The sequence below is a fragment of the Tiliqua scincoides genome, chromosome 14, assembly GCF_035046505.1.
Source record: "Tiliqua scincoides isolate rTilSci1 chromosome 14, rTilSci1.hap2, whole genome shotgun sequence".
NCBI lineage: Eukaryota > Metazoa > Chordata > Lepidosauria > Squamata > Scincidae > Tiliqua > Tiliqua scincoides.
In genome coordinates this window covers 3,914,711-3,937,235 of record NC_089834.1, presented here as the reverse complement: position 1 = coordinate 3,937,235, position 22,525 = coordinate 3,914,711, and the positions used below count along the sequence as shown (strand labels likewise).

Sequence of the window (22,525 nt, the reverse complement as noted above, 5' to 3'; positions counted from 1 at the left end):
TGGGGGGAGATCTGTATTTTTAACAGGCTACAATGTATATGCTTTTAACAATGATAGTCAATGGGGCTTACTTCTGGATAAGCGTGGATAGGATTGCAGCCTAAGATTGAAAAGCAGTATATAAATACTGTTAATAATTAATAATAATAATAAGATTGTTAAAATTTTTTCCTGATTGATGACGCCACGTCCAACAATGACATTGCTTCCAGGTTAACGACATCACTTTCAGTGGGTCCCAACAGACTGTCATTCTAAAAAGTGGGTCCTGGGCTAAAAGTGCTCTAGAGTGTTTTCACTTTTGTACTTGTGAAAAGTGGAAGGGCAGACATAGGAGTAGGAGACAGAAGCCACCAGGATAGAAAGGAAGACTTGAACCCAAACAGGCAAAAGGAGAACCAGGGATGAGATTCCTCTTCTCTTCCTCTGCCCAGCAGGAGAAGTTGGTCTTAAGCCCCACAGGTCAGGGTTTGCAGAGGAAGCCTGAGCCCTGGGCATCTGGAGCTAAAAACAGCCCCGGTGACCCCAGAGCTCCAAATAGCAGCTTCTTGTGCCCCATAGGGCAGCCACGCTGCACCCTCCCCAAAGCTCCTTCAAAAGGGAGACAAAATCAGAGTGAAAGCAGATGTAGAGCTAGCCCAGCACACACACCCCCCTTTTTCAGAAAGACTGTTTAATCACTCCAGGGCCAGGGGATGGCTGTCATTGTTATGTTCACCTCCCAATCAATACCTGACCACATCAGATCCTCCTGATCTCTCTGTAATCTGCTGCATTTGAGGTCCCACCTGATAGCGGACAACCTACACCAGCCCCCCTAAGTTAGGGACCTGCACCTTTAGGAGGAGAGCACAGAGGTGGTCAGTTTCCCGCTCCCCCTCCATGCTCAGAGTAGGGAGAACATGCTAGTTGTGATTCTGATGCTCCTGCTTAATTGTGAGGTCTGGGCTGTGTCCACAGGGGGTCCTAAACCAAGAGATGGGTTCCAAAAGGCGAACTGAAACACATGTGGTGCTCAAAGCCTGCTTGAGCTGGATGTGACCTTTAGAGGCTACTATCTATTTTTTTCATTGTTTTACCACCCTCTTCCAAGTAGCTCAGGGTGATATGCATGGTTCATCCCCTCCTTTTGTCCTTCCTGTGAAGTTGGTGAGGCTGAGTGACCAGCCCATGGCTTAGTAAAGATTTTACCTTGAATCTTCCAGATCTAAGCCCAGCACCACAACCACTACAGCATCCTGTCTCTATACTGCAGCTGTTTTGCCTTTTTTTATATTTAACCTCACAGCAGCCTTGAAAAGGAGGTCAATTACAGTTGACATTTCAAAAAGAGGGATATGAAACTGACATGGCTGTTTAATCAGAAGTAAGTTCCACGCTGTTCAACAGGCTTACTCCTAGGTAAGCATGCACAGGATTGCAGCCCGACAGCCCAATCCTGAGCTGCCCAGCACGCGGGGTGACAGCGGCGACGAAAATGGCTGCCGCTACATCCTGCGAGCTCAGTGGGCAGCACCAGCGGCTCCTTGAGAGAAGGGAACTTTTGTCCTCTTCCCCTGGGTAAGGCAAGTAGCCCCGCAATGCGGCTACTTGATTCTACAGTGACCCAAGGACTGGTGTAGAATTAAGAGCCTCCATGTCAGGCCAGCAGCCCAACATGGAGGCTCAGGATCCAGTGGAGCAAAGTTCACCTCCCTCCAGCCCCGTTGCCTCCCCTGGCACACCTCCTCCCTGCCCTCCCTCTGCCTCCCCCCACCCTGGAATGTCCTCACCTACCTCTCTGCTGCTGGTGGTCTGTGCGACCGCTGAGCAGCAGAGCATCAGTGCTCCACTGGCACTAGCCCAGCACTGGCCAGCGCTGAGCTAGCACCGGTGCTGAGGGCCACAAATGTGCCTTACTGCACATTTGTGACAGTGCGCGTTGGCAGTGAGCCGGCACACACTGATAGGATTGGCCCCTGAGGCTCTGATCAAGACCAGAAGTATATAACCTTCCAGTTTTTCTTTCCCTGCAACCTCTCCAAGCTCTTTTATTTAATATCTGGAACAAAGAGTTTACATTTTGCAATGAAAAGGCATTATTAATTTTTCCACAGCAGAGACAATCTTAGAAGGCCCTTAGCAAAGGGGTGTCAAACATAAGGCCTGTGAGCCAAATGAGGCCTCCAGAAGCAATTTATCCAATCCCTGTTCTAACCGAGCTTTCCTAGCTTGATAACTGGGCTCTCTCATATCTTGAAAATATGAACATGATTTTCTTTTGTCATTTGCAGCTAATGAGTTTCTATATGAGAACAAAGTGCTTATTTCTGGCCATCATCTGCTTAATGATGTCACTTTCTGTTTAATGACATCACTTTCTGCTTAATGACGTCACTTCCAGCCTTCAATAGATGCTGTGAATACTAACTTTGGCCTTCTGTGTTGGACACCCCTCCAGCATTCTTTTAAAAATAGGCCTGGTATTCCAGCTTTAAACTTTGCTGCCTCAACTATTACAGGATTGTGATCCTGGTTGTTCAGAGGCAAACCACAAAACATCTCTATTGCCTGACCAAAATGAACAAAGTGGAGACACAAAAGAATCAGAGAGAAACTCCAGCCTTTCAAAATAAAGGGAAAAAATAAGGCATTAAAAAAAAAATTGAACAATTAAGACAAGGGCAAGTCATTATTAAACTGTGTTTTTTTTCCTCTTGTATATTTAAGGTAGCAAAATGACATAATTCAGCTGGTTTTAAAAAAATGTCTTCCTTTATAAAGCATAATCAAGACATTATCGGCTCCATCAGGCATGTGTGAGACGGCATTGCTGAGTGGTCCATTTTGTGTGTCACTTCAGCTTTTTCTACATCTCACATAGAAGCAGGTGAACACCACTCGATGGAAGTTCTTCGTTTGGTAGATGCTGCTCAGATCAGCACAGGCTGTTCAGATCACACTTCACCCGCAGCCATGTTGTGGATGCTTCAGTCCGAGTCATCTCCACATCCATCGCTGCCTTCAGGATCACTGCTCTGAAAAGGCAAGAAATTATTATTATTATTAGGAATGTTTATATAATAATTCATTCCTTATATAAGACATGCAAGAGTGTCATTTCTGCACATCACAGGGGCTATTTACCTGGACTGGTACCTTAACATAAGAACATACAAAGAGCCCCACTGGATCAGATCAAAGTCCCATCCAGTCCAGCTTCCTGTATCTCAGTGACTCATCAGATGCCTCACACAAGACAGCAAGAGACCTGCAACTTTTTGCCACTTCCTTGCATCAGGTATTCTGAGGTAGCCTATTTGTAAAACCAGGAGGGTACACATACCCATCGTGGCTTGTAACCTGTGACCAGGCATCACCAACACATCCAGTGGCAAGGAGTTCCACAGACTGACTGCACAATGGGCAAAGAAATATTTTCTTTTGTCTGTTCACCTCGCCCATCAGCTGCCCCTCCCCCGAGTCAATTTGCAGCTCCTTCTATCCTCACCCAGGAGGAGGGAGGCACGGAGAAACAGGCGTGACCAGGATGACATGGAGTCACAAACACTCAGCCCACATGAAGATTTCTCTGGAGGCATGCAGGTGTTGAGAGGGACATTCCAGGCTTAATGCAGGAGACCAGAAGATGGAACAAAGACCCGAAGGAGGACTGTATCAGGAAAAAAGGGTGGGAAGATAGAGCAGGGCAGGCCAAAGTCGTGACAGTTTTGGGGACAGGGCATGCTTTGAGGGCACGTGAGGGAGCTCAACAGGGTTAAGTCCAGTCAACATCTGGGTAGAAAACTTTTTGGAAACATGATGTAAGTCACTTGACATTTCACCATGGAAAGAAGGTTAGTCCATTTATAGGTTATATTTATATATGTGGGAGAAAATGGCAATAACGAAATAAAACCCCATATCACCACATTCTGTACTTCTCATTTTTGCTGAAAAAAAAAATCTGTGAAAAAATAAGATTGTTTTATTTATTTTTTTAGTTTATTATTTAATGGGGGGGGGTCATGTCTGGGTAATGACTATCAGTCCAATCCTGTCCACGCTTTCCTGGGAGTAAGCCCCATTGACTCTAATGGGATTTATTTCTGAGTAGACATGCACAGGCTTGGGCTGTGAGACTGCAATCCTATCCACACTCACCCAGGAGTAAGCCCCACTGAACTCAGTGGAACTTACTTATGAGTAGACATGCATAGGATTGGGCTGTATGGCTACATCTGCTGACACTATACCACCTCAGTCATCCACCTAGTACACTTTTAAAGCGATTATAATTTAATAATTATAATGTAAATTACAAACATGAACACATAACACTGCTTTCTGCACTTCTAACTTTCAGAAAGCACCAAAATCCAGGGAAAAATAAAACTATTTTCTCCCACATCAAGCCATAAATAGAGCTCAAGAAGACAGCACAAGTAATCATTGGCCACGCAAGTGAGAATCAGTGTTACCTCTCTTGCCTTTGCATCTCTGCTGTCCACCTGCGTCCGAGAGGCGGTGGAGTTGAAGTCGTGGTTGGAGAGCGTGTCCAGCCAGTTCATCATGGACTTCTCCTCTTTCTCAGTACTGATGATAGTGGGGTAGATGTGTTGCTCCTTGAAAGCAGCAATCTTCTCTCCTACTTCGGCCCACTCCAGGGCCTCATGGAGTCCGTCGTTCCCAAAACGTCTGTTGTATTTCTCAAAGTGAACCTGCTCCAACACCAGCCCCAGGCCGGGGGCTTTGGGGACATCCACCTTCTCCTCCCCCCAACTCTGTTCCATGATGGATTCCGCAGCGTAGCCCTTCACGATGGCAATCACCAGGCCAATCATCTTCCGGATCTGGTGCATCATGAAGCTCTGGCCTTTCACCTTGATGACAGCCAGTTCCATGCCATCTCGCTCAAAAGGCTCCTCACAATACATCTCCATGATGTACCGCTTGGCACTGGGGTCTTTGGGTCCTTTCTGAGAGGTGAAGTTGTGGAAGTTGTGAGTCCCCTTATAGCAAGCCAAGAGCCTGTTGACAGCTTCAAAAGTCTCCTTGTTCAGGCGGTACATCTCATCCTGAGGATCACGGTCTTTGTGTGCAAAGGCAAAAGTTGGCAGCATGTACGAGTAGGTTCGGGCATCACATTTATTCTTTGAGTTAAACCCTCCTGTGACCCTTTTGAGCCCTGTTGAACAGAGATCAGTGTTAAGCATGAATGAGATTTTAGAATATCATAATTTCAGGTCCACTGTTGCCCACAGTAAAATCAGTCTTAAGGTTAAAGTTCATAAATTCAGTCTACTGATGGCTACGCAACATACCCCCAGCATTAGCCACACAGTGCTTCTGAATCCCAGTTGCAGGGAAGCAATGACAGGAGAGGGATGTTGCTTCACGTGCATGTGGGGTTCCTAGTGGCTGGTAGCAGGGTTGTCTTTAAGCCTATGGCCCCCAACTGGCCCCCATGCCTAAGGGGAACCCTGTGCTAGGATAATCTACTCTAACCTTGTCAGATACAGTGGCTCTCCTTATCTGTGGGATTGGCATCTGCAGATTTGAATATCCATGGACACCAAGTCCACAGCTGCAGGGCCTCAGATGACCTTCTGGACATGACCTCCTTGCACTTCAGAAGGCCTTCCAGGTACAACTGAAAGGCACTTCCAGTTTGCTGGTGTCCACTGCAGATTTCATTATCCACTGAATTCAATATCTGCAGGAGGTCCCTGGAACAGATCCCCACAGATATCAAGGGTCCACTGTACACAGGACACATTGCATCAGGCACTTAATACAACACTGCAGGTTTTATAGAGAACAGCAAACATTTTAATTTTCATCTGAATTCTTTAAAAGTCACGTTTGTTTATCCTGGTTATATTTTGAATTTTTTTTTTTTTTACTTTTCAAGTCTACACATTTTGTTTGTTTACTTGGAGCTTAACTGCATGCAATTTTATATTAAAGCATGCTTACATCCATTTGGTCCATTAATTTGCATGTACTTTTTAAACGCATATTTTGATGGCTTTCTACTCCACCATAGACATCTAAAGTCTATAGTAAATGTTATTGACATCTCGAAGATTCTACAGACCTCGGCTGTGAGCCTGGGGCCCTGCCAAAAAATTTTCAGTGGGACCCTGCGGCTCCTGACGCCAGCCCTGGTTTGTATACCTCTGTGGGAAACAGGGTGCCAGACTAGATGAGCCCAGGCCTAATCCAGTGGGGCTCTTCATATGTTAACCTTCTGCTTGCCAAAGTCAACACCCTTTCCTTGAGGAGGCAGGCCCGCTTGATGTCACAGTGAATTTTGGAAGTGACTCCAAATGGCCCGTGTGAGCCGAGCAACAAGGTATCGTACCTCCTCCTGTCTTCGGAGACAGGGACAGCAGCTCATCCCTGTGGTGTTAGCTTTGGAGGTGCTAAGATGGCTTCCAGGGCCAGTATGCCCTCCAAGGCTCGTCTCTGTCTTCTTCCCCAATCCAATCAAGGAAAGGTAGTGGGAGGGCTGACCCTGACATACTAGCTTCTGAGAAACCAGCATGATGTACTATTGCTGCTTGAACATTCCCAAAGCTCAGTGCAGGTTGAAGAATACCTTAATGGAATCTATTAACCTCTCTTCAGTGTTATCATGCCCCCTGCTCCCATGACTTTACTAAAACAATGACTATGGAGACCATCATTAAAGCAAAGGTGGCTGGCACACCCTCTGTCCCTCTATTACATAGGTACCAAAATAAAACCCCTTTTTAAAGTTGCCAAGGATGTTGGAACACATTTTTGGGGTGCTGAATCCAAATGCCTGATTGGCTCTAGTCTGGCGGTATGGCATAGCCACCATACCTGCAGATTCAAGCAGCTTCCTTGTGAGGAAGCCAATGCCATGGCTTCTTCACAGGGAAGCTGCTTGAATGCCATTTTTCGATTCAGCACCCCAAATACACCAAATAATGGGTCTTAAGACTGCAAAATGTGTGTAGGCCTGGGTTATTTAATCACTGAGCAAAACTTACAGCACAATCCTGAGCTGCGCTTGGGCCGGTTGCAAATGTGCAGTAAGGAATAAGCTGGAAAAAGCCTCTGCACCGATGGAGGCTCCAAGTCTTACATTGGCCGAGCTTGGCCAATGCAAGACTCTGGGGTGGGTGGGGAGGAGGCAGGAGGGAGGCATTCCGGGGCAGGGGGAGGGCAGGTGATGGGCAGCCCCGGAGGCAGGCGGGCGGGTAGCAGGAGGCAGGGCTGGGATCTGGCTGTTATGCTAGATCCCAACCTCTTTTCCCAGGGAGTTCAGAGTGGCTTCAAGGCACTCCACTATCCTCGCACTTGTGCCACCTCAGGAGATGGCACAAGTCCGAGGAGACCCATAGGTGCAAGGGTGGCTTACCCAGAGGTAAGGGAAAAGTTCCCCCTTACCTCTGGCTGAGCTGCTTTGGGCACCCATCCTGCGCTGGATACAGCACAAGCCTCTTGGCTTGCCTGTTCCAGTGCAGGATAGGATTGTGCCCTTAATGTGCCATTTTTACCACAGAGCATTCTCCTAGGAACGCACAGGACTTGGCAAGAACAAAACGCCTGTGTTTTACTCGTACCTAGAATCCTTATATGAGAAGGCAGGTGGTCGTTAATCTTTCGCAAAATATCTTCTATCAGCCAGACCTTCAGAGAAACAATCTGGCCGGCTGCAGAAACACCCTGCTTGGAATGAAAGGTTAACAGGCATCAAAACTGTGGATCAGAAATGGAAGGAGCACAACTGCGGGAGGCGACTGTATCCTAGCCCTCCTGGTCTGCACTTTTAAATACAGTAGATGAGCCCAATCCTATCTAACTTTCTAGTGCCCACACAGCCATGCCAATGGGGTGTGTGCTGCATCCTGCAGTGGGGGACAGTCTTAGAGGCCTCCTCAGAGTAAGCAAATACTTGTTCCTTTACTCCAGGGCTGCACTGTTGATGCATCAGTGTTGGAAAGCTGGATAGGACTGGACCCTTCGTCTTCTTCCAGTGAAAACACTAAGAAACGTCTCCCTAATTTTGCTGCAAAATGTAGAGATGGAAAGATTTCCCCCTCTGCTTTATTCTGTGCCAAGTTCCCCTCCACCAATTTCTAAATTTGATGCAACTGTAAATTTTGTTTGTACCTCCCCTGCACTCCCATTTTACAGCACACCATGTATGTGGATGACACACTGTAAAAACGCCACCTTTGATAAGAGTGTATGCTGGATGGCACCAACATGAATTTCTTTGTGTCTGCTATTTTACCAACATGCATGTGAACTCTGGCACATCAGCGACACAAATAATCCCAATGCACTCATCAGTGCAATCGCATCAAGGTTGCTTTTTCTGCAGTGTTTTTGTATGTGTGCACTTGCCTGCTTCTGATATAAAACCACAAATAACACACATTTGCTACAATTGTACATGTGGCCTTATCAAGTTTGGACCAATAATTATTAGACAAGCGCAGAAGATCATTTATGAAGCAATGTTCCAGTGCACCTGCAAGCATGTGGGGAGTTGGCTGCCTGCGACTTCTGCCCACGAATCAGAGGTTTTAGACCACGTATCCAATCACAAATCCGGCGAAGCAAGAGAGGTGGTGAAACCTTTCTGCCCATACAAGTCAGCTCCCCACAGAGCTGGAATGTGCAAGGTGGTACATTATTACTTGGTGGTCAGCTGTATTCACCAGACTCCAGTGAGATTAACAGCTCTACCCATGGAACAAAGGCCTCCACACCCCAGAAAGCAGCTTCAAGTTCCCAGAGTCACACAGTACCAAAAATACCACAACTGAAGCACGTCACCTTGTCTGTCCGAGCACACCTCTGAAAAGACATTTTCTTCATGTCTTCCCCATGGTTTCCTGGGATGCACCCTGACCGGATGAGGGCCATGACCAAGTCGTCCTCAATCGTCTTGAACTGAGAATTCCCCACATTGCGCTGGAGGGAAGGGAAACAATGTGTTTGTCTTGAGCATCATTGCCAGCCTAGAGGGGTGAATAAGAAATCCCTGCTACAAATCTTGCCTCTGCTAAGAACCTACAGTTATTCACCTGGGACACAGCCCCCACCCAGTACTCCTTCCTATAGGAACTGCATATTATTATTAATTATTATTAACAGTACTTATATACCGCTTTTCAACTAAAAGTTCACAAAGCGGTTTACCAGCTTCCTGTATCTCACAGTGGCCCACCCAATGCCTTAGGAAGCACACAAGACCACAACATACATGCATCCTGTTGCCACTGCCTTGCACCTGGCATTCAGCAATAGCCTACTTCTAAAACCAGGAGGTTACCACGGACCCATCACAGCTTGTTACCTGTGATAGACTTTTCTTCTAGAAATCTGTCCAAACCCCTTTTAAAGGCATCTTTAAAAGGGGATTGGACAGATTTCTAGAAGAAAATAATCACCACATCCTGTGCAAGGAGTTCCACAGATTACTAATACACTGGGTAAAGAAATATTTCTTTTTGTCTGGTCTCACTCTCCCAACACTCAATTTTAGTGCCTCTCCCTTGGATCTGGTGTTGTGTGAGAGGGAAAAGAACATCCCTCTCTCCATTCTGTCCACCCTGCATAATTTTGTATGTCTCAAATCATGTCCCCCCCCTCTGCCACCTTTCTAAAGAGCCCCAAACGCTGTAGCCTTTCCTTGTCAGAAAGGTGCCCCAACCCAGTAGTCATTTTGGTCACTCTCTTCTGCACCTTTTCTGTTTCCACTATATCCTTTTTGAGATGTGATGACCAGAACTGGACGCAATACTCCAGGTGTGGCCTTGCCATTGACTTGTACAACGGCATTATAATATTAGTCGATTTATTCCCCATCACTTTTTTAATTACTCCAAACATGGAATTAGATTTCTCCACACTGGGTCCACACTTTCATTGAGCTGTCCACCAGCACTCCATGATCTCTCTCCTGATCTGTCACGGACAGCTCAGAACCCATTAGCCTCTATATGAAATTTTGGTGTTTCGTATCAATGCTTGAGGAAGCCATCACTTTGTGACCACATATGCCACAGCACCAATCACCATCCTCCTCTTTAGACCTATTTGCATGCCTAACAACCAACATTGTTAATGAGCTTGGAACCAAAGTGGCAGAGAGAGGATGCAGGCACATCAAGGTAGAACAACTAATCTATATACATTCCCACCAATGTGTGGCCATACTCATACATTCATTTTCCACTCCCAGCTACTCACTTGCATCCCATGGTAGCCTTTCCCCGAATACGCCATCAGCAGCACAATTTTCCTCTTTGGAAATTTTTTTGTCCCATCTTCTCCATCCTCCAGGCTGGCTTTGAGCCGTTTTGTCTGATGGTCATCCTGCTTTCCATCCTCCTCCTCCTCCTCTTCCTCTCTGCCATTGCTGGTCTTCAATCTCTTTGCCTGGCCACTGGCCACCGTTCTCAGTTCCTCAGCCATTGCAAAACACTGGAAGGTATTGTACAAAAGAGCAAAGATTGAACAGATATAAAATCTAAAAGCTAGATCAAAACTGTTCATAAAACAGGTTGTGACTGTACAGTACTACAAAAATATCTGTGAATATCCTAAGAAGTCCTCAGGGTGAAACCCATATTTGAAGGGCCACATCCAGCCACCAACTACCCCCTCCCTTGTGGTCTTTCTGCCCCCTGTGTAGCAGTGCTTTGGTGATAAATAGCTGCCCTCCTCCTATTGGTTATATTGCCCTTATTATGATTTTACTTATTGTTTTATATATAAGACACCTTGGGCATTTGCTCCAGCATAGGAAAGGCGGGATATAAATCTTTTAATCAATTAAATTAAAGGATCTTAACTCATTACGTTACAGGATTTAATACATTAATTATTAAATTAACACACCCACAAAACATATCCACAGAAGAGTTTCCTATGCTATGAATAGGCCTTGCTCTCTCCCCACCCCACCCCCAAGCTGGTCCCCTGCAGGAGCCCATAGCCAGCCTCACCATCATCCCTGACCCCAACAGCCAAGATAAGAATATAAAGTCCCATTTAGTTCAGCTTATCATATCTCATAGTGCCCCACCTGATGCCACAGGGAGCACACAGGACAACAAGAGACCTGCATCCTGTTGCCCTCCTTTGCACCTGGAATTCTGAATACTTCTAAAACCAGGAATACTGGAATACTGAATACTTATAAAATCAGGAGGTTGCATTTACCCATCATGGCTTGTAACCAGTAATGGACTTTTCCACCATCAAACTGCCCAGTCCCCTTTTCAAGGCAACCAGGCAGGACGCCACCCCCACATCCTGTGGCAAGGAATTCCACAGACCAATCACATGCCGATTAATGAAATATTTCATCCCGGCTTGTAAGCGGTGATAGACTTTTCCACCATCAAACTGCCCAGTCCCCTTTTCAAGGCAACCAGGCAGGACACCACCCCCACATCCTGTGGCAAGGAGTTCCACAGACCACTGTCATGCTGGGGAAGCAATAAGAATACTAATAGCACCCCCCACAGGAGAGATACCTACACTATGGATGGGCCTTGCTCTGCCACCCCTGGCTGGTCCCCTCCAGGAGCCCCCTGCCAGCCTCAGCAGCACCCTGGAGCCCAGCAGCCAAGACCAGGGCACCACCATCCCCAGTCTCTGGGGGAGTGCATAAAGTGGGGCAGACCAGCCCACCTCAGCAAGCCAACCCTGCTCCAGAGCCCCCCTGCCCCTTTTCCAAGGGAGCACAGCCCCTCCCCAAAGGATCCCCCTCCCTGCAAGGCGCAGCCACAGCAGCTCCTCCACAGGGGACCTACTGGGAAGCAAGCAGCATCTGCAGGGCACAACCCGGAAGCACGTGGGAGGCAAAGGGGGAATTCCTCCTACGGGAGCCGAGGAGAGACAATCTTCCTCTGTGTCTGGGGTGCTCCCTGGCCCTGCGCATGCGTGGCAAGCCCGAAGCTTTTCTGCAATCTGGGGAAATAAGATCTGAGTGCATTGCAGGGCTGGGCTGCTCTTCTTCCTCTTGTGCCTGTTTCTTACAGCCCAATCCTGTCCACACTTTCCTGGGGGTAAGCCCCATTGACTCAAATAGGACTTACTTCTGAGTAGACATGCATAGGCTTGAGCTGTTACTAATAGCAAAATGTATATTTTGCTTTCTGTTCTTAGTCCCAACACTTTTTCCCCATAAAAGAACTCTGCACATGCTCTGAGGAACGTTGTCCCTCAAGTCCTTTATTTTGCAACTTGCCTTTCCCCTGGAGAGGTTCCCACACCTCTGTCCTGTGCTTCCTAGGAGGTCCCAAAAACATCCAAGATCTCAGCGTGTTACAGAGCTGGGTTGCTTTTTTTCATAAAAAAAACCTCTGCACGTGCCCTGGGGCACTGTGCCCTTAGGATGTTTTTTTTAAAACAATTCCCTTGCCCTTTGAGAGGGTTGCACCTGTGCTTCCTCCTAGGAGGTCCCAAAAGCATCCAAGAACTTAACGTGTCACAGGGCTGGGTCGCTTGTTTTCATAAAAGAACTCTGCACGTGATCTGGGGCACGTTGTCCTTAGGACTTTTCTTTTGAAACTCTCCTTCCCCCTTGAGATTGTTGCACCTCTGCCCAATGCTTTCTCTCAGGAGTTCCTGACAACATCGAGAATACAGGATGGAGTTGCTTTTCCTCCTAGTGTGAATATTGCAAAATGCATACAATACGTATATTGTTTTCTACCCTCGACCTTTCTATCCTTAGACAGAAAAACACATTTTTCAGAAAAGAACTCTGCACATGCTCTGGAGTACACTGCCCTCACGTTTTTTATTTTGAAATTCTTCTTTCCCATTGAGATCGTTGCATGTCTGTCCTGTGCTTCTTCCTCGGAGGTCCCAAAAGCATCCATGTTCTCAGAGCATTACAGGGCTAGATCAGGGGTTTCCAAACCCCGGCCTGGGGGCCCGATGCAGCCCGCAGCAAGCCACTTTCCAGCCCGTGGCCAACTTTTGTCCCCTGAAAGCCACTGGCTCACTCAACTGCATGACCAGAACTGTGCTCTGATTGTGTCTGGAGGGTGTTCTGAGGACCAAAGAGGTTGAATGAATGAGCCCATTCATTCATTGATTCACTCATCTAAGTTCCATCTCTAATTTAGTTATTTAAATTTTATATTGAAATTTTTTTTCCAGCCCTCCACATCTCGCCAGATATTTGATTCGGCCCTCAGATATTTGATGCTTGGAGACCCCTGGGCTAGATTGATCTTGCTAACAGCCCAGCTGAGGCACACAGAGAGAGAGAGAGAGAGAGAGAGAGAGGTGGCAAACCGTCCTGCAGCTGCCACAATTTCACACTTATCTTTCTCTTTATTGTGAATTTTCTTAGAGTCACGTGCAAAATGTATGTGTTGTTTTCTATTCTTAGTCTCAACATTTTTCATAAAAGAACTCTGCACATGCTCTGGAGCACATTGCCCTCAAGTCCTTGATTTTGAAACTCGCCTTTCCCCTTTCCCCACAGTTCTACCCTTTGCTTCCTCCTGAGAGGTTCCGACAGCATCCAGGATCTCAGTGCATTACAGGTCTGGGTTTCTCTTTCTCCTATTGTGACTCTATCTTAGAGCTCTGCTGTAGAGTATACTGCGTACTCAGAGTATTATTTTCTATTCTTAGTCTGCTCTGGCACTCTCCTTTTTCATAGAAGAACTCTGCACATGTTGTAGGGCACGTTGCCCTTAGGTCTTTTTATTTGAAACTCCCCTTACCACTTGATATTGTTGCACATCTGCCCTGTGTGTGCCTTCCTCCTAAGAAGCAGCATCCAAGGTTCACCTCTCCTATCCTCACACCAACCAAATCAGCCACCAAATCAGTGGCCGAAGTGACCCCCTTTCAAGTCAAAGTCTCCACTTTGGGAGGGATTTGCCAAAGGAGGCAAATAGAAGGGATTTGCCTCCTCTAGGATCCTTCTGCCTGAGCCTCAAAGCAAAATAGCAATGTGTGGGGGAGCACTGCTGGGACCCCCCACCTAGGGCCAGGTTACCACCCGCATCTGGGTCCCAGCTCAGCTGCTGAAAACAACTGTGAGAGCCCAGCTTGGTTTTTGTTTCAGTGTTGCTTTACCGGTGTTGTATTTCATGACCATCGATGTAGAGCAGTATTTCTCAAACTGTGGGTCGGGACCCTTGCGAGCCAATTTCAGGTGGGTTCCCGTTCAATATTTTATTTTTAATATTTTAGACTTGATGCTACCACATATGTGACTGCATCTGAGGAAATGTTACAGACTGTGCTTTGAACAGGCTACTCTGTATATGCTTTTAACAATGATAGTCAGTGGACTTTTTCCTGGGTACGTGTTGGTAGGATTGCAGCCTAGGATTGTTAAAAATTTCCCTGCTTGATGATGTCACTTCTGGTCATGACATCATTTCTGGTGGATCCCGACAGATTCTCATTCTAAAAAGTGGGTCCCGATGCTAAAAATATGAGAACCACTGATGTAGAGAACAGTTTTTAAAAAGTGCTCTCTCTAACTCATGAAAACAGACCCCCACAATCAACCTGTTTTTTCCATTGGACTCTGTTTTTGTGTGCATGAAATTTCAAAATTGCCATGCCTGGGCAACAGAGGGCAGCATTCTCCTTGCACAGCAAACTAAGGATGGATTATATTTATTCTTTACCTAAGTCTAAGGGTGACCCTGTTTCTCTTTATTGCTCCTCCCTGCCTCACAAAGAACTCCTGCGTTCATAAGAACACAAGAAGAGTACCAGTGGATCAGGCCAAAGGCCCATTGCGTCTAGCATCTTGCATCTCACAGTTGCCCACCAGATGCCTCGGGGAGCGCACAAGACAACAAGAAACCTGCATCCCGGTGCCCTCCCTTGCACCTGGCGTTCTGAGACAGCCTACTTCTAAAACCAGGAGATTGCACATACTCATCACGGCTTGTAACCTGTGAAGGACTTTTTCCTCCATCAATCTGTCCAATCCCCTTTGCAGGGCATCAAGGCCAGATGCCATCACCACATCCTATGCCAAGGAGTTCCACAGACTAATTACATGCTGAGTAAAGAAATATTTCTTGGTGATAGAGCCAAGTCACAGCTTGATGTTACATTTTAAAGAAATGAGGGTCTGGTCCTTGTTTCCTTTTTCCCTTATTCCCTTGCTGCTCACGGTTCTGCAGATAGCAGGGTCTAATCCAATTCATTTCTAAGATATGTTACACTTATGGGGTCACGACCTCAATGGGGGTCATGAAGCCTCAGTTGTGGGGTTGTGGCAACTTGTAAGAACAAAAAAGGTTGAAGACCACTGGACTAAAGCACCACCCGGGGGGGGGGGGAGGATCTGGTGTACCCCTTTGGATACAAGGAGACTGTGTCCCAGTCCTGCTCAGGTTCTTAGCAATTGTGCTAAAATAGCTTTCACTAGTGCCAGGCTTCATGGTAACTGCTCTCCCTAATAATAATATTTGGTTACAGTGAACAGTGCTTGGAGGGCGTAAAGAACCAGGGAGTGCGAGCCAATGTGTGGTGGTGGTGGGTGGATATGGTCCTGGGAAGGGGGTGGGCTCAATGATGGATCCCAGTCTCATGTTTGTTTGTTTGCTTATTAGGGTCATGGCACGAAAAAGATTGAAGACTGCAAGAGACATCTACTGGCCCCATTCACTCCTGAAGATTTGTAGCCAAGTTGGGCTCTGAGCCCAGCATAAAGCAGGATTTAGCACACTGGCTCATATGCTGGTTGGTCTTGGGCCAGCCCTGAATTGAACCTCCATGTTCAGTGGTACTATACCATTCACTACCAGTTACTGAGAGATGGTGCTTCGTTCCTTGCTCGAAGGCTTCTCTGGAGGAATCTGGTTGGGTAACTGTGGGAGACAGGATGCTGGGCTAGATCTCCCGAACCAGATGGGCCCTTCTTGTGTTCCCAGGCAAGAAAAGGACCATTTTCCTTGAAGGCAGCCAGGGGCTGCGAGGTCAACATTGTTTTTAGCTAGTCCACTTCACTCAAAATATGCAAGAATGACGCAGGCACAAGCTAAAAATACATACAGTACTTGAGATCAGTATCATCGTAGTTCCTCTCCAAGTTGCTGGCCCAGACAAATTGGCTGCCTTGGCATTGCTGCTTGACCCCTGACGGCTCCGCAGCAATGAATGAAGCATATATAGTGCCCGGGATTGGCACCCTGTGTGTTGGTGGAGGAATTGTTTTAGCTGCTGCATGTATTGCAACATAAATCATCCTGTTCACAAGAAGGTGGGAGTGAATTCAGTGCTAAAAATAATGATCTTCTTCTCCCCCATCACAACAGTTGTTCCTGTTTTGGTAACAGGATGTTGGTTATGTGATCCTTTTTATGTTGCTGGGAAATCAGCTTCCTGGCATTGATCATGAGCATGAAAGGATTGCACAATGGCAAAGAACACTTCCAGTATCAGGACCTGTGTCTAGCAAATCTGCCCCATCCTACTTCTCAATCATAGCTAATATCAGCAAGGCAAGGCAGATACGGGGGGGGGGGCAGGCATGGATATTTGAAGGGGTGACAGAGGCAAACCTCAACCCCGGCACAAGCTCTGTTTGCCTAACTCAGGGGTCGGCAACCTGCGGCTCTAGAGCCGCATGTGGCTCTTTCAGCTGTCTGCTGCGGCTCCTCCCGGTGAAAGTGGCAAAGAGTGTGACAGGAGGCACCTGTGTTGGGAGGGCAGGCTGCTTTCCTCCGCCCCCTGAGCTCACTGCCCTCCTCTCCCTTCACCCCCACCTGCCCCACATTGGTTTCCCTTTTCAATTTTGCCCGCTCTGCAGGCTTAAGGTCCCTGTTTTTCCCTTCCCCAACTCTCCAGCAGGCTCAGCCAATCAGCATCCAGCAGGCTCCTGGCTTTTCCTGTTGGAATGGCTCAGGGCCCTTCACTGGCTGACCACCAGCCAATCCTGAGCCTCCGTCCTCCTCAGCCATTGGGAGCCCTTGCAGCCCGCCTTTCCCTGAGCAGGTCCCCACTCAGTGCAAGGAGAGGCTTTTCCTCCACAGCAGAGGAGACATCCTGTGTGTCTACTCAGTAGTAAGCCCCATTACAGTGGATGAAGCTTGCTCCCAGGAAAAGGTGCCTGGGATTGCAGCCGTGGAGCCTGCTCCTATGCGTGTCTACTCAGTTGTAAGCCCCATTACAGTAGATGAAGCTTACTCCCAGGAAAGGGTGCCTGGGATGGCAGCCTTGAAGCCTGCTCAAGGCCAAGCGCAAGGACGGGTGAGTGGGAGCCCGCGAAGGTCTGTTCCAGAGTAAGCCCCGATGTAGTCCCTGGGCTACTCCCAGGAAGGTGTGGAGGGCTGTATCCTCAGCCTCCTCCTGTGCAGGTCTACTCACAAGTAAGCCCTGCTGTAGTCAGTGGGGCTTCCTCCCAGGAAAGTGTGGAGAGGACTGCAGCCTGAGAGCTCCAACCAACTTGTCTGCTCAGAAGTCCCATTGTAGCCAATGGGGCTTACTCCCAGGATAGTGTGGAGAGGGTTGCAGCCTGAGTGAGGGAGGGAGGGCGGGTGGGCAGGCAGGGCAGAAGCTGGCCTGTGGTTGCCCCCCCTTCTCCCCCCCAGCTCTGGCTTCTCTTCCCCACCTCTGGAATCTGTGTCCTTTTTTCCTTCCAGCAGGGTGCCTCTGGAAGGTGGGGGAAGTTCTTTAGTATCCATGTAAGATAAGCAGATGTCATAACCGACATATGTATTGGAATCCTGGAAGATCTGGTGAGGAGGTAGATGTGGTGTCAGCAGTGGCCCCTTTAAGGGTAAGGCCTGGGCATCCAGCAGAGTGTGCTGCACAGCTGCAGCCACTTAAAGGCAATAGGGCCCTCAGGGATACAAGGAGCACCTGAGGAAGGGGGTGTGGGTTGTAGGAGGAGTGCAGGTTGGAGGAAGGAGAGAAGAGGAGACTGACTTGGCTTATTGACTTTGATACTCTGACTGATTTGACTGACTTACTTTGGAATCTGACCTTGGACTGTGACTTGGCTTATTGACTTTGGACTCTGCCCTGGATGCTCTGACTGACTTTGTGACTAATGGACTGCTGGAGACACTGGAGTTTGAAGTGTGGCTGCTGTGCCCAAGACCTGCTGATGGCCCAGGGTCTGCTGTAGTGGTGGGAGGCTGCTGGCAGGAGAGAGGACCTCTGCAGGTTGAACAGGCGAGCTGCCCCTGGAGGTGGGGTCCAGCAGGACTGCAGGGCAGAACCAGGGTCATTTGTTGGGGGAAAGAAGGGGAGCTAATTTGCTTAAAGTGGGCCTAATTCTCCAGGCAGAGAATGGCCTTGGAATCAGGCAAAACACCATAGAGGACCAGGTGTCTGAAAACACAGGACAAGAATGTATGACAAAACTAACTAAAAGCTACAAGAGGGGGCTTCATTATAAAAATGGAACCTATGAGCGTAAAGGTAGAAAAAAACTATATATGCAGTATCATCTTCATATTATCAACCCCTGCTAATTGGGTAAGAGGCACTTTTTCAAGTGGGTGCTCCTTTTTTTAGCAGGGGGAGAGTAACTGGCCCACCTCACCCCAGCACTGTCTGTTCTAGTGGCTGTCTGCTGGTATTCCTTGGCATCTTTTTAGATTGTGAGCCCTTTTGGGACAGGGAGCCATTTAGTTATTTGATTTTTCTCTGTAAACCGCTTTGTGAACGTTCAGTTGAAAAGCAGTATATAAATACTGTTAATTAATTAAATTAAATTTAGATGTCAAAAGGGTTTTGTGGCTCCTGAGGTTTTTTTTCCTCCGGAAAATGGGTCCAAATGGCTCTTTGAGTGTTTAAGGTTGCTGACCCCTGGCCTAACTAGAGCAGTGCTGATTGCACAGTGCTGAATTGGAAAGAGAAAGCACCCATCAAAGACACATTGAGATGGGGTTTTTGCACGTCTTGTAGTCAAGGCCCATGAAAAGAGGGGGTCTAGCGAGTCATTTGTACTTTGGCTCAGGGTCAAAAAGGGGACCCAGGAGGGGGTTGGGAAATTTCTTGGGATCTTACATTTTCCAATCTTGCTTGGACTCACTGCCCACTTGGGATGCTGGGGGCGCTACTGCCGGCACATGGAGGCAGCTACTGCCACAAGCCACAGGTGCTGGCCCCAGGAATGCATACATGACACTCCTTAACACAGTAACAAATCTGGGAGAAAACTGACCTGCTACAATAGCACTTTGGTATGCGGATATGCTTACCATGAAGGTAAGCAGATCCTTACTGGGCAGGAGGTCTGGTCTAGAGGGTAGAGCCTCCATTTGCCTGAAGATAACATCCACAAGGTCGCCAGTTCGAGGCCACCGGCATCGTGTGACCTTGAAGCACCTGACAAGCTGAGCCCAGCTAGTCCATCTGCTCTGAGCGTGGGAGGATGGAGGCCAGAATGTGAAACCAGATCAGAGTGAAACATCTGAATGTTGTGGTTCTTGAAAGATAGAACCTTCTTTCAATTGTAAAAATCCCTACGGGGATTTAAATAGCCTGCCTATGTAAACCGCCTTGAATAAAGTCTTGAATAAAGACCAAGAAAGGCGGTATATAAATACCTGTATTATTATTATTATTATTTTATTATTATGAAGGAGTGTATAGGAGCTCAGGGACACAGTGTGGGGCTACAGCTGCTACAGAACATTTTGGTCCACTTTCCATTCTAGTGTGCACCTAAATATGATGTTCTTAATCTTCTGCAATGGTTTTCTTTATTTTAAAGAGAGGGACTTAGGAGTGTGTTTGTTTTTCCATATTACTGATTTCTAGCTGCCAATGCTGTGCTGCAGGTAGACCTGGGCTCCACATCAAGAAGCCCAGAAGATCTGGGCTTAAAAGACTTTTCCAGCTGTTGCTACTCCCCACTCTGTTTCACCTCCTCTCCTCCCCCTTTCCGAAGGGGCCCAAAAGAAACTTTGTACTCCCAATAAAATTCATCTAGGATGCCCTACTTGTAGTCTCTGCCAGCTCTGTATTGCTTAGCAATACAGAGATGATTACAGTGGACTACACTTACAGACATAAGCATTCCATGTGCTTAGGCATTTAGTCATATTGGCCACATGAACACAGAAATTGTCTATGAACAATGTCGGCTCTTCGGCTTAGAAATGGAGATGAGCACCGCCCCTAGAGTCGGACACGACTAGACTTAATGCCAGGGGGAACCTTTACCTCAACGCTTACAGAACTTCTGTAGTCGAGATATAAAATAGGAACATATGAGTTTGCTTTGTATCAACTTATTGGTCCGTTCTACTCTGACTAGCTGTGGCTTCCGGGTGCCAGCAGAGAAGAGACAAATGCCTTTCTCGCTCCAAGATTTTTTCCCATGCTTCAGGCAGAAAGTGTCGTGTGGACTGAAGCCAAAACAACAAATTGTTATTATTTCTGACCTGACCACATCACAGGGAACTGATGGTCGTTGTCAAGAAGTTCTCCCCAGCTTGACGCAGGCAGAGACAAACAGTCTTGAATGTTGCTGTGCCTGGGCAGCTAAATCGACTGCTTCCCACCTACCCACTCTGGCCTCGGGTCATTTTTACATCAACACTGGTTTGCAGGAATGGATGAGCTGATGCATTTTCAGTGATGTTATTCCAACTCAGAGCACTGCTTTTCCCAGGGTAGGGAGAAATCCACAAACTAGCAGAGTCCTCATGGATTTCTCCAACCACCATGATGCCACAGAAATGATTTAAAAGCAAGAGTGCTCCCTATTATAATTTGAAGTGACACACAAGGTCATCAAGTCCAACCCACTGCCTGGAGCAGGAAACTTTCCTAGGGTGCAATCCTGAGAGTGCCCTTGTGCCGGCCCAAGATGGTTGTGAAAGTACTGTAAAGCACTTTTGCGCCGACTTAAGAGGAGGGAGGCTGGTGCGGGACCCACTTGGCTGGCCTAACGGGTGAGTCTGAGCCAACAGAGCTTGGCCGGTGCGGGGGGTCTGGGGGCGCATGGGACGGTGGGAGGCAGCGAGGCAGCAGGCAGGCAGTAAGCAGGGCCGCAAGCTTACTTACAGGCAGGGCAGTAAGCAGGCAGCACTTATGCCGGATCCTAACCCCGTTCCTGGGTACCCTGGGGCAGCTCCAGGCTGCTTGGATATGCACCACCTTTAGAGGTGGCACAGATTCGAGTAGCCCTACTGGGGCTGCTGCAGCACTACACAGGGTGAGTGATTCCCCTTGCCCCAGGCTGAGCCGCTTTTAGCCCCAACCCTGCCCTGGATGCAGGTCAGGACCGGTTAGGATTGGGCTGCCAGTGTATTTGTCTAGCAAAAAGCTAGAAATATCAAATACCACCTCTTTTTTGGCACCTTGTTTTCATGTGTCTTTAGGGCAGTGGTCCTCAATATAAGGGGGATTCTTACATAAGCGTGTCGCCATTCCCCCCGCCCCAACTTTGTCTAATACAACGCACAGTGAAAGAACAATTAGAAATCAGTTTTATTTTCTTAAATTGGCGTGATACAATTCAAAGCAAAATAATAAGTCACATGACACAAAATTAAACAATAAAACAAAAGGACAAATGTTGTCAAGCCATAGTTTGTGTGAGGACCAACATACACATTATTTAGCTTGAGGTTTCTTGAAATCTAGTCAAGACGCTACATACAGACAGCAATAAATCAATTAACGATAATGAATAGACTACAATAGCCACATCAGCTTGGGTTCTTTTTATCTCCCCCCTTTTTAATACAAACACAAAAAAACTTCTATTCTTTACAAAGCAATAAATACTAGTTTTCCACAAAAAAAAGAAAAAAAGCTTCTTTCATGCTACATGCAGTTAGATTGAAAAATAATATTAAAATCACCAGCACAGTGCCAAAAGATGCCCCTACTATTCTTATTTTTAATCCAAGCACAGTGGCTAAATTTCAAGTATTGAGAATATACATATATATCTATATTCCTAAGTAGATACAGATATAGATATATACATATATAGGCTGAAGATCTGTAAACCACATATTCTCTCTTTTTTTTGGAGCAATGTCTTGGTTGAATGCTAACAACGTTTGATACATTCAAGTAACTGCGGACAGCTGGAAGGTTTGTGCCACACAGGCAAAAAGACATGGTGGGGGTGAAGCCGTGGCTTTTGAATGCCAACTTCTTCAGCTGCATGCCTATACAGGTCTACTCTGAAGCACGTCCCACTGTGTTCAATGGGGCTTACTCCCAGGAAGGATTGCACCCTTAAAAGGGCTGTTTTCTAGAGGAAACACACCTAAAAGCAAGCAAAGCAACTGGTTTAGTTAGTAGAGGAAATCGGTGGTTTTTGGAGAGCTGAGATTTATTGCAGAGCAGGCTCCAAAGGCCTCTTCTGCTAGTACTTTCAGCAGCTCATGTAAGATTCGTAAATTCAGTTCCATGGTAGACCATCCCCTTGATCCAACACTTTCCTCTCCATTTCCTTTGTAGTGTACTCTCCCCACTGAGCAAAACCCACTTAGCAAAGCTTTCAAGGGCTGAGATGCAGCTTTTCAAATTTAATTAACATTTCCAAAGGGGCAAAGATGTTAACTGCATCTATTAAAGA

The 22,525-nt window shown here is 47.1% G+C and overlaps 1 protein-coding gene across 2 annotated transcripts; it reads right to left on the bottom strand.

Annotated features, from left to right (window-relative positions):
* Window positions 1-2,023: 2,023 nt before the first annotated feature.
* On the bottom strand, window positions 2,024-11,839 carry PUS1 (pseudouridine synthase 1). 2 transcript variants are annotated; one of them, XM_066609783.1, is made up of 6 exons: window positions 11,790-11,839; window positions 10,219-10,452; window positions 8,800-8,937; window positions 7,578-7,680; window positions 4,461-5,167; window positions 2,024-3,017 (listed from the first exon to the last, which is right to left on the bottom strand). In XM_066609783.1, the coding sequence occupies exons 2-6, from the start codon at window positions 10,441-10,443 to the stop codon at window positions 2,970-2,972; spliced, it is 1,221 nt and encodes a 406-aa protein (XP_066465880.1). In that variant the 5' UTR covers window positions 10,444-10,452; window positions 11,790-11,839; the 3' UTR covers window positions 2,024-2,969. The 2 variants fall into 2 exon arrangements, with proteins under 2 accessions (XP_066465880.1, XP_066465879.1); XM_066609782.1 differs by lacking the exon at window positions 11,790-11,839 and adding an exon at window positions 11,515-11,701.
* Between the last annotated feature and the right edge of the window lie 10,686 nt (window positions 11,840-22,525).

Coding starts and splice junctions, on each gene's coding strand:
- PUS1 (XM_066609782.1), bottom strand. CDS start 11,622: ATGGTGGTGCCCTGGTCTTGGCTGCTGGGCTCCAGGGTGCTGCTGAGG. Junction 5,168..7,577: donor TTCTCATATAAGGATTCTAG/GTACGAGTAAAA, acceptor TCTGTTCAACAG/GGCTCAAAAGGGTCACAGGA. Junction 3,018..4,460: donor GAGATGCAAAGGCAAGAGAG/GTAACACTGATT, acceptor TTGCCTTTTCAG/AGCAGTGATCCTGAAGGCAG.